Source organism: Phyllobates terribilis, unplaced genomic scaffold, assembly GCF_046119375.1.
Source record: "Phyllobates terribilis strain yellow unplaced genomic scaffold, ASM4611937v1 Scaffold_2__4_contigs__length_985480577, whole genome shotgun sequence".
In the NCBI taxonomy this organism is placed as follows: domain Eukaryota; kingdom Metazoa; phylum Chordata; class Amphibia; order Anura; family Dendrobatidae; genus Phyllobates; species Phyllobates terribilis.
The window spans coordinates 638,466,329-638,481,932 of NW_027362762.1; the positions used below are offsets into that span (position 1 = coordinate 638,466,329).

At 45.9% G+C, this 15,604-nt stretch overlaps 1 protein-coding gene across 3 annotated transcripts in view; it reads right to left on the minus strand.

Annotated features, from left to right (window-relative positions):
• The window catches only part of KIF21B (kinesin family member 21B), a 456,179-nt gene that overhangs the window by 50,618 nt on the left and 389,957 nt on the right, over window positions 1–15,604 (minus strand). For all 3 annotated transcript variants that reach the window (XM_073666619.1, XM_073666617.1, XM_073666618.1), the window contains one exon: window positions 363–533. In XM_073666619.1, coding sequence (XP_073522720.1) covers window positions 363–533 — 171 coding nt within the window. The remainder of the gene's footprint in view (window positions 1–362; window positions 534–15,604) is intronic.

A 15,604-nucleotide genomic window follows, 5' to 3' on the forward strand; every position in this document is an offset into this window, starting at 1 on the left:
CGTGACATCATCATATGGGCAGTCCAGAATTGTTTAAAGGCATAGTGTATGTAAACTTTTGACTTTGCAGTAAGTAATAAAAATGCCTTAAAAGATTCTCTCTCATTATTCCGGCATTTGGCAAATATTAAAAATTATGGTAATCCTAATTGACCTAAAACGGGAAAGGTTTATTCTGATTTCATGTCAAATATCAAGAAAAACATGCATATGTGTCTTTTTATATAGTGTATGTAAACTTCTGGTTTCAACTGTATAAACTGCACTGAAGTACTGCAGCAATTTATGCTTACGCTGTTGTATAGGTTTGTCATGCAACAAAGCCTAGATATTTGTAGAAGTTAGTTGATTACAAAACTTACCTGTATGAGCTCATGACGTTGAATATCCCATTTCTTAACACCATTGTCTCTGGAACCACTGCATAAGATGTTATCCTGCACTGCTAAGCACTCAATGCCATCATAATGCGGAGGTTCCAAATTATAAGTAGGAGATATGCTGCCACCCCATGCAGACGGTATGACAAACATCTGAATAAAAAAAAATATTGTGTCAGCAAATCAAAGCTACATATCACAGCAAGAAGTGAACATGTTCATACTGTATGTAATCCTAAAGTAAATGGAGACATTACAAAAGAAAATATGTTCTTTGGAAAAAGAGGAAAAGCTGGATTAAATAGAACTGGAACCGCTTAATAAACTGGATATATATACGAGTTAGCTATCTCTCCTGACTTCCCCCCGGCTGCTCATGTGTATGGGGTTATTCGGGAAAATATGGGGGGTCTATTCATCTATTCAAGAGAGATAGTAAGCCATTGACAGACGCCTATGCAGCTACTTATCTTCCTTGAAAACAAAAGGATCAGGTTTTGAAGTTACAGCTTCTCAATCATTCTTTCCCCCTACATCCTCTGTCAGGGGAGAATTAGGAGACCGTTATACATATCAGATGGTCAGCGAATCCTGTTGAAATTAAGAGCTTTGGAAGGCTTTCATCTAAACTGTATGAGGGTCATAAGCTCTGAAGATGAGTAGATATAATCATAGAAGTGACGCTGAGTCACTTCTCACGGACAAACCGTGAGTCAGGGTAGTAAAGGAGTCCAAGGTCAAGAGCCAGGAGGGTACGCCATAAACAGAGGAAAGAGACAAAGGCATAGTCAGGTAACGGTCTGAGGTCAGAATATCAGGAGGATAATAGATCAGAGCAAAGGGACTAGGCAAAATGGATGGTAAGAACGAGGTCCAAGGCCAGGCAGCAAAAAAGATCCACAAGCAAAGCAGAAGGCACAGAGAAACAAACCACACAGAGCTGAATCTACATTTGGCAAAGATCAGGGACTGAAGCCCAGATCGCTGGAATTGGGACAGGGAACCCCAGAAGGCTGCACCGAACCTCCCAGTCTTAGATTGGAAGGCCAAGCTGTCAATCAAAACAGACAGCTCAGTACGTCCCTGCACCAGACTGGATGACTGAGCTATCAATCAAAGTACTGACAGCTCCTGCACGCCCTGCACCAGAATGGACAACTGAGCTGTCAGTAACTGCATCCCAGACACACTGAGGGGTGGAATCAATAAGATTATCAGTCATCCAATGTAAATAAAGAAAGATAACATCATTCACTGACAGTATGTACAGATAAAAATAATAATGAGGAATTGTATCATAAAGTCAATAAAATGGTAGTCCCAAAAATAACATTCATTACCTATGCGCAGGATATATATGACAACTGGGACTGATTGCTCAGAACTCCAACAATGCTAACAATAGTGGTCAAAAGTAGTAACTTTTTATGGAACAACGCCTTTAAGAAGCTTTTTCATAAAACGGGAAGCTAAGAGGACATACTATTTAGGAATGTTCTAATTGGAAAACATTCATTTGTTTGACTCAAATTTTTATGTTATATTGCATTTAAAAAGAATCTGACACATGATCCATGCTGCCCGAACTGCAGGCAACTAGAATCAGAGAACGGTTTCCTTCATTACAAACATTTATGACGTCCCGGGAAAGAGGTGAATAGGGAGACTTGTTATAGAGGCAGGTCCTCACTGGCTTCTTCCACCCCACTCAGCTACACAGACACCCTCCATTTACACATATAAGAGATCTGTCAATCAAGTAAAATAGTGTGGGGCGAAGCCAGCGGGGACCTGCCTCAGTGACATGACTTTCTAGTCACCCTGTCCCCGATCCCCATTTTCAGTTATGTTTTCACTGAAATTAGAAAATAAAGAGAAAAAAATAGATGTCTTGCAATAAGGATGTCGTTCCATGTTACTATACTGTATATTTAAAAAAATAACAACATGCTGTTTTTTTCACACAGAGACCTCGTAATTGGATATCACTTCCTGTGGTGTAGAGATCAAAATGAACACATTTGATAAATATGTTGCTTTAAGATATTACTTTAAAGTTTGTAACAAATTACTAAGAATTTTATATAAAAGGCAAGTCCAGTTTTGTTGTTCCTATAGTGTTTTTTTCTGGTCAGTAGCATTTTTTTCCAGATATTTTCTGAATCATTGACCAGATGCCAAAAAAGGAAAAATACAAGGATAATGAACAATTGGTCACCAAAAAAACTTGCAAGAGAAGTTATTAAAATTATTTGAAACACCTAGGTTTTTACGTGCATTTTAAAATGCTGAAAAACAGTTGAAAAGACCCTTTTAGGATTATATACACATTTTGAAGAAACTCGTAGATAATGTTTCCTTACACTTTCGTTTAATTAGTAATAGACTTCCCTGGTTCATAGAACATAGCAAGGCCGTTAGATGTTTCACCATATTCCCCCAAATGTTTGTTGCTCAGTACGCTATCAGTCATTAACACTGTTAGGCTAGGGTAACAGCAGTGTATATTCTCTCATCCAATTATGCTAGTCACACTCTGTGCAAATGCTGATCATAGCTTGACCAGAGTGTGAGCTTAGTGTGCTTCAATTTTCTCGGATGAGCCAAAGATGGAAAAATAATTTCTTCATCTTCTCCATTCTGTCAGTTCGTGAAAATCAGACTGCACTCAGACTCATTGACTTGCATGGCCAAGTGTGATCCGAATATCAGATCAAACTTGGGCATGCAACAATAATTTTCTCATTGCGTGAATTGAATTAACTTTTTGTAGACCAGGTAATAGTTAATTAGTGTCTGGAGAAATTGCATAAGTTGGATTGTTGCACATTTTAAAGACTGTAACGTTCAGATGTGAAATTTGGATGATAAAGAAACAAGACAGAAAAAGAATCAATGCCTTCGAAATGTGGTGCTGGAGAAGGATATAATCAATACCATGGATGGCAAGAAGAACAAATAAATTAATTTTGGAACAAATGAGGCCAGACATATCATTTGAAGTTGAAGCAAGAATCACAAAGCTATGACTTTCCTACTTTGGACACATCATACGAAGAGAACAATAACTGGAGAAGGACATCATGGTTGGAAGAATAAAAGGAACAAGGTGGAAAGGAAGACCAGCTACCTGATGAATTGATACTATCAAGATAGCAACGGAGAAGACCCTGGTGGACCTATATTGGCTTGAACAAGATCGATCTTCATACAGAGCCTTCATTCATGAAGTTGCATTGGCTCAAGACTAAGCCGAAGACCGTTAAACAATATATTATTTTACATGTAACTTGATGAACAGTTTGGCGCTTGATCTGGCATTCATGTACTGATTTGGTCTCAACTAAACTGTGATGTGTAAAATGTGTCATAAAGGGTTTTGCTACTTTCTAATTATTCTTACATATGTGCAGCAATCTTTTTACTGATATAATGGAATTACTACAGCAGCTCCGATGTCCTGGTTTGAAAGATGCTGCTTCCATTCAGGTTGACGCTTTGGTCCAGGACATGGTCTTTGATAGAGGACTATGAGACCAGACCCATTTGTCCAATAAAACTGCACACGGAAATAGGAACTAGCGATGGCGTACTGCCATACAATGTTATTAAATGACTACCAACATAAAGAGCATAAATTCCTAAATAATGATCTCCGGAGAAACACCTGAGTTATAGAAACCATCAATAAAAAAAAAAATAATAGATGTATATAGCCTCTAAAATTTTTAGACTTTATTGAAAATTACCAATAAAAACAGAATATTACCTCAACAGAGTATCATAATGGAGGACCACATAATGCATTTATATAATTATGTCTAGTTTCCATAAAATAAATCACAAACAGTCCATGTACCTATTTTATATAGTATTCAACAACATTCAAAGATCAACGCCTCAGTGGCTACCTTATGTATATACAATGATTAAAAAATAAGGCTCATTTAAACTGATAGTACTTTATATATTTATTTAATGCAGGAAAATAACAATGAAAAGCTTACATATGTTGCAGACTGGTGTGATATGTGGTCCCTGTGCCCCGACGTATGTTTCACCCTTGCTTCATCAGTGGGCGTGATTTTTTCATCTTTGTATATACATAAGTTAGCCATTGAGGGGTTGATCTTTGAATGTTGTTGAATACTATATCAAAACAGGTCCTTGGACTGTTTGTAATTTAATATTATGGAAACAAGACATAACTATATAAATGCATTATGTGGTCCTCCATTACGATACTCTGTCAAGCTTATATTCTGTTTTTATTGGTAATTTTCAATAAAGTCTAAAGATTTTACAAACTATACACCTATTGTTTTGTTTTTTTGGTGGTTTCTAATATTATTAAATGAGTCTCATCACATGTCCGTCCATTGATCCAGACCGAAAAATACTGAAACAACAATTTTTGAAATGAGGACATTGCCACTGCTCTAATAATTTGTAAAAATAATTAAAAAGTGGCTAATTATTTCAGCTACCTTTAATCAGGGTAGGGCTACATGGCGAATTATTCTGCCATTGAAGTTCGCTTAGTGTCACTGCTACATTGCAGTGTTATAGAAGTGAGTGGGGTAGTACTGAAACACCTATACTACTGTGCCCGCAACAAGCAAATAATCAGACTTGGTTGAATTTTTGGTGACTTGCTTGTCGTGGTAGTCTAAGTGTCATAATGCGACGCCATCCACTTCTATAGTGACAGTGACTCCCCGGCGCCTGCGCAATAGAAACCTGCAGCACAGTGCACAGGCAGACGGGGCCGGGATGAAGCAAAGTGCACTCTATGTGAGCAGCACTTTGTGCATGCCCGGCAAAAGAGGGAGCGCAGTGCACGTCACAGGGTCTGTCACAGGGTCCTGCAGGGGAGGGGGGGATATGATAATTAAGCATATAGGCATGGATTTGGGGAAATAATAAGCACATAGGCGGTGATTGCTTGGCATCCCTTGGACGCCAAGAATGTACAAAATAGAATTGATTAAACCACTTTTCTTTGCAATCAGACCTCTACTATGGACCATACAGGTATGTATAGATTTACTTTCCTATACCCTGTATGACCATAGTAGGGGTCTGATAACTCCAAAGTGGTGACAGATTCCCTTTAATGCTTCCCTTGATGCACTGCCTTGATCAATTCCCAGGCTTTCCAGTAGCAGAGGAAGAGACTGATTGGCTGAGGAAGCTGGGCAATAAGGGAAGAGCTAACTGGCCACAGAGATGTGTAGGCTACTCCATTGAAGGCTGCAGAGAGCCTGACATTTGAGAGAACTGAAAAGTGGCACAGAGTGAGTGCTGACAGCCCAGCAGCTCTCTGTGTGAGGAGAGGAGATAACCCTGGTGCAGTATCCCAACTGCAAACCAGCCAAGTTACCAGGAGATATCCACATCTTCCTGGTCTTCCACAGAAAAGGACCTGCCACCCCCACTCCCAGTTATTTAGCTGCAGCCCCAAGCTGGATCTGGGGTTGATCACAGAGTTGCTGCATCAAGGAATAAGTAGACATTGCTGGGATTTGCAGTTCTATTACTGAGGGATTCATGAGAGAACTGTTGCAGAGGGTTGTGTAATGGTATATTGCACCAACAATTCCAAGTGTGCCAACCTCTGTGACAGTTAGAGGCACCAAGGGATGGCACAATGCAGAAGGGCATGCATGAAGGAATGATGAGTAAGTAAATGAAGTATATATATAAATAAAAAGAAGATGCAATAGTCAAAGGTGAATGATACCAGTAATAACAATAAGGTACAAATATATACAGTATATAGTGGCACCAGCTATAATTATATAGCTTATTGATTATAAGCAATATGCATAAATGAAGATAGTAATGCAAGACATCCAACATATATAAAGTAGTGACTGGAATCACATACAGCAGAGAAAAGCACCCAAACTATACAGGTGCATTTCACAAAATTAGAATATCATCAAAAAGTTAATTTATTTCAGTTTTTCAATACAAAAAGTGAAACTCATATATTATATAGAGTTATTACAAACAGAGTGATCTATTTCAAGTGTTTATTTCTGTTAATGTTTATGATTATGGCTTACTGCCAATGAAAACACAAAAAGTCACAAGGTCCCAGAGTTTCAATTTTCATTTGGAAATCAAGGTCCCAGAGTTTGGAGGAAGACTCGAGAGGCCACAATCCAAGCTGCTTGAGGTCTAGTATGAAGTTTCCACAATCAGTAATGGTTTGGGCAGCCATGTCATCTGCTGGTGAAGGTCCACTGTGTTTTATCAAGACCAAAGTCAGCGCAGCCGTGTGCCAGGAAATTTTAGAATCCCTTTGCTTCCCTCTGCCGACAAGCTGTTTTTGGAGATGGAAATTTCATTCTCCAGCAGGACTTGGCACCTGTCCACACTGCTAAAAGGACCAATACCTGGCTTAAAAACAACAGTATCACTGTGCTTGATTGGCCAGCAAACTCGCCTGACCTTAACCCAAAGAGAATCTATGGGGTATTGTCAAAAGGAAGATGAGAGACATCAGACCCAACAATGCAGATGAGCTGAAGGCTGCTATCAAAGCAACCTGGGCTTCCATAACACCTCAGCAGTGCCACAGGCTGATCGCCTCCATGCCACGCCGCATTGATGCAGTAATTGTTACAAAAGGATTCCCGGCCAAGTATTGAGTGCATTTACTGAACATACATTTCAGTAAGCCAACATTTTGGATTTTAAAAACATTTTTCAAGCTGTTGTTATAAAGTATTATAATTTACTGAGATAATGACTTGTGTTTTCATTGGCTGTAAGCCATAATCATCAACATTAACAGAAATAAACACTTGAAATAGATCACTCCGTTTGTAATGACTCTATATAATATACGAGTTTCACTTTTCGTATTGAAGAACTGAAATAAATTAACATTTTGATGATATTCTAATTTAGTGAGATGCAACTGTAATTTAATCAATGTTACAGCATGGTCAAATGCATGGTGTTACGGGTCCGGGTGGTGGAAACTCTGTGCTTCGGTGCAAGGAGGGACCAGAGGGGCGTAACTAAGTGCCTACTCGGACCGACCCAGGTCACACGGCGCCTTAGTCGACTCCGTGAACCAGGGAGGGACCGGGAAGGTGAACCAGGTGCTACTCTGGGACCGACCTTGTGTGAGAGCAGGTGACTCCCATGGGTCAGATGACAGGAGCTAACCAGTACAGCGGATGAGCACGGCAGGAAGGCTGGCGGGTGATCCGGGTAGATAAGCAGGCGGGTACGGCGGATAGCCAGACAGGTGCTCCGGGTAGGCAGGCTGGTGGGCACGGCAGGTAACTGGCAGGTGCTCCAGGTAGGCAGACTGGTGGGCACGGCAGGTAACTGGTGGTGCTCCGGGTAGGTAGGCTGGCGGGCACGGCAGGTAACTGGCGGTGCTCCGGGTAGGCAGGCTGGCGGGCACGGCAGGTAACTGGCAGGTGCTCTGGGTAGGCAGGCTGGCGGGCACGGCAGGTAACTGGCAGGTGCTCCGGGTAGGCAGGCTGGCGGGCATGGCTGATAGACAGACTGGCGGGCAAAGCTGACAGGCAGCGGGACCTAAGGGCTGAAGAAAGTATTAGCACACAAAACAACAACTTTGCACAGGCACCTCCATTTTGGAGGAGGTGCCTTATAAAGGGGAAGTCCTCGGCCATTGGCAGGGGACTCTTTAGGACTGCGCGCGCGGCTCCTTTAAGAGGGAGGGAGCGCGTGTGCGCCCGAAGCAAGGTGCCCAGGAAGTGCGCGCCACAGCAGCAGCAGGAAGACGCCGGACCGGGACCGCGGCGGTGAGGGGAACGGCGTCTCTGCCCGGCAGGAGGCAGAGACGCTGATGCTACAGTACCCCCCCCCTTTACGCCCCCTTTTCTTTAGGCCCGCAAGATATTTTTTAAGAAGATGAAGGGCATGAATGTTCTCCCTGGGTTCCCAAGACCTCTCCTCTGGGCCAAACCCCTTCCAATCCACAAGAAAGAAAGTCTTTCCTCTTACCCTCTTGGTGGCCAAAATGTTCTCTACCTCAAAGACGTCCTCAGCGGAGACTGGAGCTGGGGTGGTACCTGGATCGTCAGAGAAAGAATTAAGAACAACTGGTTTGAGTAGAGATACATGAAAGGAGTTGGGAATCCGTAAGGTGACCGGGAGTTTCAGCTTGTAAGCCACGGGATTAATTTGGTTCAGAACCTCGAACGGACCGATGAACCGCGGACCCAACTTATAAGAAGGTATCTTGAGATGGACATATTTGGAGGAAAGTCAGACCTTGTCTCCCGGATGGAATAGAGACGGATGCAGACGTCTCTTATCAGCATGTTTCTTCATCCGCTCGGAGGACAGAAGAAGCGCAGATATAGTGTCTTCCCAAATAGCGGAAAATTCGCTGACGAGAGACACTGCGTGGCAGGATTGTCCACTGAAGAGGAGACGGGGGTGTTGACCGTAGACCACAAAAAACGGGGATTTAGTAGAAGACTCGCTCTCATGGTTGTTATAGGAGAACTCGGTCCAGGGCAGGAGCTCAACCCAATCACTATGGTGAGCGTTGACAAAGTGCCGAAGAAAGTTGGTAAGGATCTGATTGATACGTTCCACTTAACCAGTGGACTGAGGATGATAAACAGAAGAGAAATCCAAAGAGACATCCAGCAGCTTGCACGTGGCTCTCCAGAAGTGAGAGGTGAGTGAACAGCGCGATCCGAGACAATGTGGAGGGGTAGGCCATGAAAACGGAAGATGTGATGGATGAAGTCCTTAGCCAGCACAGACGCAGACAGAAGACCAGGCAGAGGGATGAAGTGGACCATCTTAGAAAAGCGGTCGGGGGCCACCAAAATGACAGTACAACCGGCAGAAACAGGGAGATCCGTAATGAAGTCCATTGCAATGTGTTGCCACGGAGCGGAAGGCACGGGAAGAGGAAGGAGACGGCCGGCTGGAAGGTGCCTGGGAACCTTGTTAGGGGCACAAGAGGAACAAGCCGCGACAAAGTCCGCAACATCCTTGCGCAGGGAAGGCCACCAGTAATGTCGGGCAACGAGCAGAAAGGTCTTCCTCTGGCCAGCATGACCGGCTAGTTTGGATGAATGGCCCCAGAGTAGAACCGTCTTCCGATCCGGAACCGATACAAAGGTCTTACCGGGTGGAAGATGAGACAGGTCAAACGGAGCAACAGTCATTACTTTGGAGGGGTCAATGATATGTAGAGGCTCCTCCTCTTGGTTGGAAGACAGGAATGAGCGGGATAGAGCGTCAGCTTTAATGTTCTTGTCCGCCAGGCGGTAGTGTAGAGTGAAGCAGAATCGGGCAAAGAATAGAGACCACCTGGCCTGACGTGGATTTAGTCTTTGGGTGTTCTGCAAAGAATCGAGGTTCTTATGGTCAGTGTAGATGACCACCGGTTGCAAATCCCCCTCAAGCAAATAGCGTCACTCCTCCAGTACTAACTTCATGGCCAGCAGTTCTCGATCTCCTATAGAGTAGTTGCGTTCGGACGAGGAGAAGAGCTTGGAGAAGAATCTGCAGGTCACCATATGCCCGGCCGAGGATTTCTGGGTGAGCACTGCTCCGGCCCCAGAGGAGGAGGCATCAACCTCCAGGAAGAACTGCTTGTTGCAATCCGGACGGTGTAGCACAGGAGCGGAGGAGAAGGCTTGTTTAAGGGAGACAAAGGCCCTCTCCGCTTCGGAAGTCCATTCCCTGGGTTTTGCTCCTTTACGGGTGAGCGCAGAGATGGGAGCAGTCCGGGAGGAGAAATGAGGAATGAAGAGCCGGTAATAGTTTGCGAAGCCCAGGAATCGTTGAATCGCCTTCAACCGCTCCGGTCTGGGCCACTTTAAGATGGCAGAAACCTTCTTGGGATCCATCCGCAGATCAGTCTTGGAGATAATATAACCCAGGAACGGCAGAGAGGTCTGCTCAAAGAGGCATTTCTCGTATTTAGCATAAAGGCGATTCCTCCGGAGCCTCAGCAGAACCTGATGAACATCCCTCCGGTGTGAGGGCAGATCCGGAGAGAAAACCAAGATTTCGTCCAGGTACACCACCACGCAGGAATACAGGAGATCTCAGAAGATGTCGTTCAGCAGCTCCTGGAAGACGGCTGGAGCATTACAGATACCAAAGGGCATCACGCGGCATTCGTAGTGACTGTCCCGGGTGTTGAATGCCGTCTTTCACTCGTCTCCCTGGCGAATCCGGACCAAATTGTATGCCCCACGAAGATCTTCGCACCTTTAAGGCGGTCAAACAGCTCCGAGATGAGAGGCAGGTGGTACTTATTTTTGATGGTAATCTGGTTTAGGCCCCTGCAATCGATACAGGGACTTGGAGAGCCATCTTTCTTCTTGACGAAGAAGAATCCTGCTCCAGCCGGGGAGGTAGATTTCTGGATAAATCCCCTAGCAAGATTCTCCTCTATGTACTCAGACATGGCACGGGTCTCGGCCAGCGACAAAGGGTAGATTCGCCCGCGGGGAGGAGTAGCACCAGGTACCAGGTCGATGGAGCAATCATACGTCCTATGAGGTGGTAGTGTCTCCGCTTTCTTTTTGTCAAAGACGTCCGCATAGGACCAGTAGGGCACCGGTAGACCAGGTAGATTAGCCGGAGTAGATAGGGGTCGAGCAGGACGAACCAGAACCCGACAGGACTCATGGCATTCCTGACCCCAACGGAGCACTTCACCAGATCTCCAATTCAGGATGGGCTCATGTCTTTGTAACCAGGGTAGACAAAGTAAGAGGGAGTGAGAGAGACCGGACAGCACATGAAAGGAGATCTTCTCCGAGTGCAGCATTCCCACCTGAAGGGTTACAGGCTCAGTGACAAGCAAGATGGTTTCTGGGAGAAGCTTCCCATCCACAGAGGCAACCACCAACGGTTCAGCCAGACATACGGTAGGAATCTGATAACGCTCCACAACGGCCTGTTGAATGAGGTTCCCAGCGGCTCCAGAATGCAGATGGGCAGTCTCGAAGAAGCGGGTCTCACCACTGGAAATGGAAACAGACAGAGTCAAGGATGGAGAGGATTTACTCTTGCCTAGGACGACCTCTCCGAGCGGTCCTAGACACTGGATTTTCCCGGCCTCACTGGGCAGGAACGGATCAAATGCTCGATACTGCCACAGTAGAAGCAACTCCCCTCGGCTCGGCGTGTCTCCAGGCGAGACTTGACCATCTTGGTTTGGTCAATATGGATAGGCTCTGGTGAACATGCCCGGGGGATTGCTGGTTGGGAGGCTGGCCTTTGGAATGTTGGAGAGAGACGCGGAAATCTTCTCTCCCGAGTCGGCTCCTTAGCACGTTCTAGAAAAAGAATGTCAATCCGAGTAGCTAATGACACCAGGTCGTCCAGAGTGGAAGGGATGTCACGACTGCCAAGCTCATCCTTGATCCGTCCAGAAAGGCCCTCCAAAAAGGTGGACACCAGGGTCTCATTGTTCCAAGCAAGTTCAGATGCGAGGGTTCGGAAACGTACGGCATACTGGCCCACAGTGAGACTCCCTTGGCAGAGACGGAGACGTTAGGAGGCAGTAGAAGATTTTCATCCGGGCTCATTGAAGACCTTCCAGAAGGCAGCGAGGAAAGCCAGAAGATCAGACACCAGGGGATCCCCTCTCTCCCACAGAGGGTTAAGCCATGCCAATGCCTCTCTGGTGAGGTGAGACATGATGAACGCCACCTTGGCCTGGTCGGAGGTGAACTAGTGTGCCAGGAGTTCAAAGTGCAGCGTGCACTGATTTATGAAGCCCTGAAATAGGACGGGGTCACCACCAAAATGTGGAGGTGCAGAGAGCCGGGATCCAAAGCCAGGTGCCACATCGCCACTGGGTTGTGGTGCCGCTGGAGCGGGTGCTGCTCGGTTAGAGACGGACACAGTCGGGGTGGACAGAGCGTCCAGGCGGGAGTTGACTGTCCGCAGATAGGACAGGATAGTATCCTGTTGGGATCTCTGGCGAGAGACCTCTTGGTACAGGTCTGAGAGCAAAGGAGCCTGGGGGCCACCGGGTTCCATGGCCTGTGCAAACTGTTACGGGTCCGGGTGGTGGAACCTCTGTGATTCGGTGCAAGGAGGGACCAGAGGGGCATAACTAAGTGCCTACTCAGACCGACCCAGGTCATACGGAGGCTTAGTCGACTCCGTGAACCAGGGAGGGACCGGGCAGGTGAACCAGGTGCCACTCTGAGACCAACCATGTGTGAGAGCAGCTGACTCCCACGAGTCAGATGACAGAAGCTGACCGGTACAGCAGATGAGCACAGCAGGAAGGCTGGCGGGTGATCCGGGTAGATAAGCAGGCGGGTACGGCGGATAACCAGGCAGGTACTCCGGGTAGGCAAGCTGGCAGGTAACTGGCAGGTGCTCCAGGTAGGCAGACTGGTGGGCATGGCAGGTAACTGGCAGTGCTCCGGGTAGGCAGGCTGGTGGGCACGGCAGGTAACTGGCGGTGCTCCGGGTAGGAAGGCTGGTGGGCACGGCAGGTAACTGGCAGTGCTCCGGGTAGGCAGACTGGCGGGCATGGCAGGTGCTCCGGGTAGGCAGGCTGGCGGGCAGGACTGTTAGACAGACTGGCGGGCAAGGCTGACAGGCAGCGGGACCTGAGGGCTGAAGAAAGTGTTTGCACACAAAACAACAACCTTGCACAGGCACCTCCATTTTGGAGGAGGTGCCTTATAAAGGAGAAGTCCTCCGGCCCCTTTAAGAGGGAGGGAGCATGCGTGCGCCCTACGCACAGTGCATGGGAAGCTGCGCACGGTGCGCACCACAGAAGCAGCAGGAGGGGAGCAGGAAGACGCCAGGCCGGGCCTGCGGCGGTGAGGGGAACGGCGTCTGCCCGGCAGAAGGCAGAGACGCCGATGCTACACATGGTACCAACCAAAGGGAGACTCTTAGTGCCTGGCCGACTCAATGCATATTTCACACAGCGTGCTTCATCAGGAGTGATTAATGTTGTATTACAACAAACAACACTGTTCCTTTTTCATTTCCCTGGATTTTTTTACAATTTAACCTTGGTACAATAAACCTGTTAAGTTGTTTTGATCCTATCTCTTGTGATTGCGTAAGCAGTCTGAACTGGAGTTTCCCTAGTTGATCCCTGGCAGAAGGGGGAAAACCTCATGGAACCTATAGAGCTCCCAGCAAGATTCAGGTGGAGGCAGTGCACCATATTCAGGTGAGACATATCACACACATTGCCTACACAGTCAGCTTAAAAGGGTGTTAAAGTGGAGGCACTGTTCAAGACAGGAACAATTGTCATGGAGAATTTAACTGAAGTACAAGCATCCACATGAGATGGGAGAGCATAATAGAGGAATACAGTTTTGCAGTATGTGGTGAACTCACTGATGGTTACGATTAAGACGTACTGCAGATCGGGAACCAACTTCTTGAAGTTGTCTATTTCAGAGTGGTAGACAGACAGCAGGGTGAAGGGAGTCAATTCTCAGCAAGCCTGATAACTACTGAAAGTATCTTGAAGAAGGAGTACTTCCCATCAATCATAACTGTACTATTAAAACATGGGTGGCAATAGAAGATCACCTGACATGTGAGGCCTACAGCAAAGATTTTGTCTTTACAGTCTTGCACACAGACTAGGAGGCTTAGTGGGTGTTTACCTCCTCTCCCAACTCAGGATGAACATGAAGTAACTGCAACGATTATTCATGCTGTGGTGGCAGCCATGGAGCTACCATCATCTGAGAACCTTCCCAAGTGTCACCCCTGCTCCAGATGGTGAACAAGAGCATGACACTTGGAGGGATGTTGCCCTGCAGTATCTAGAAGAATGGCAGTGCAGCAATGCCTTGAAGAAGCTGAGAATTGTGTAGTCTAAAAGGTCCTGCTATGGAAGTGGTACAGGTTCCTTGGCGAAGTCAGCCATATGCGACTTATCATGATTAATTGACTGCACTAGAAGATGCTTTTGGGTCCACAAAGGACGCCACAGACCTCCGATATAAATTCAACACCACCTACACACGTATTTTTAGGATTTAGAATCACTACATCTGACCACCATTCTGGTGGGGACTCAGGTCCAAATTTTTGCATCGGGGCTCATAGGATTCTAGTTATACCACTGTCAGCAACACAACTATCCAACCAATTATTCTATTAGATCACATGCCCATGACCACAACATTCCTAGGTCTACTAATACACAAACATACAGTACAGACCAAAAGTTTGGACACACCTTCTCATTTAAAGATTTTTCTGTATTTTCATGACTTTGAAAATTGTACATTCACACTGAAGGCATCAAAACTATGAATTAACACATGTGGAATTAGATACTTAACAAAAAAGTGTGAAACAACTGAAAATATGTCTTATATTCTAGGTTCTTCAAAGTAGCCACCTTTTGCTTTGACGACTGCTTTGCACACTCTTGGCATTCTCTTGATGAGCTTCATGAGGTAGTCACCAGAAATGGTCTTCCAACAATCTTGAAGGAGTTCCCAGAGATGCTTAGCACTTTTTGGCCCTTTTGCCTTCACTCTGCGGTCCAGCTCACCCCAAACCATCTCGATTGGGTTCAGGTCTGGTGACTGTGGAGGCCAGGTCATCTGGCGTAGCACCCCATCAATCTCCTTCTTGGTCAAATAGCTCTTACACAGCCTGGAGGTGTGTTTGGGGTCATTGTCCTGTTGAAAAATAAATGATGGTCCAACTAAACACAAACCGGATGGAATAGCATGCCGTTGCAAGATGCTGTGGTAGCCATGCTGGTTCAGTATGCCTTCAAATTTGAATAAATCCCCAACAGTGTCACCAGCAAAGCACCATCACACCTCCTCCTCCATGCTTCACGGTGGGAACCAGGCATGTAGAGTCCATCCGTTCACCTTTTCTGCGTCACACAAAGACATGGTGCTTGGAACCAAAGATCTCAAATTTGGACTCATCAGACCAAAGCACAGATTTCCACTGGTCTAATGTCCATTCCTTGTGTTCGTTAGCCCAAACAAGTCTCTTCTGCTTGCTGCCTGTCCTTAGCAGTGGTTTCCTAGCAGCTATTTTACCATGAAGGCCTGCTGCACAAAGTCTCCTCTTAACAGTTGTTGTAGAGATGTGTCTTCTGCTAGAACGCTGTGTGGCATTGACCTGGTCTCTAATCTGAGATGCTGTTAACCTGCGATTTCTGAGGCTGGTGACTTGGATAAACTTATCCTCAGAAGCAGAGGTGACTCTTGGTCTTCCTTTCCTGG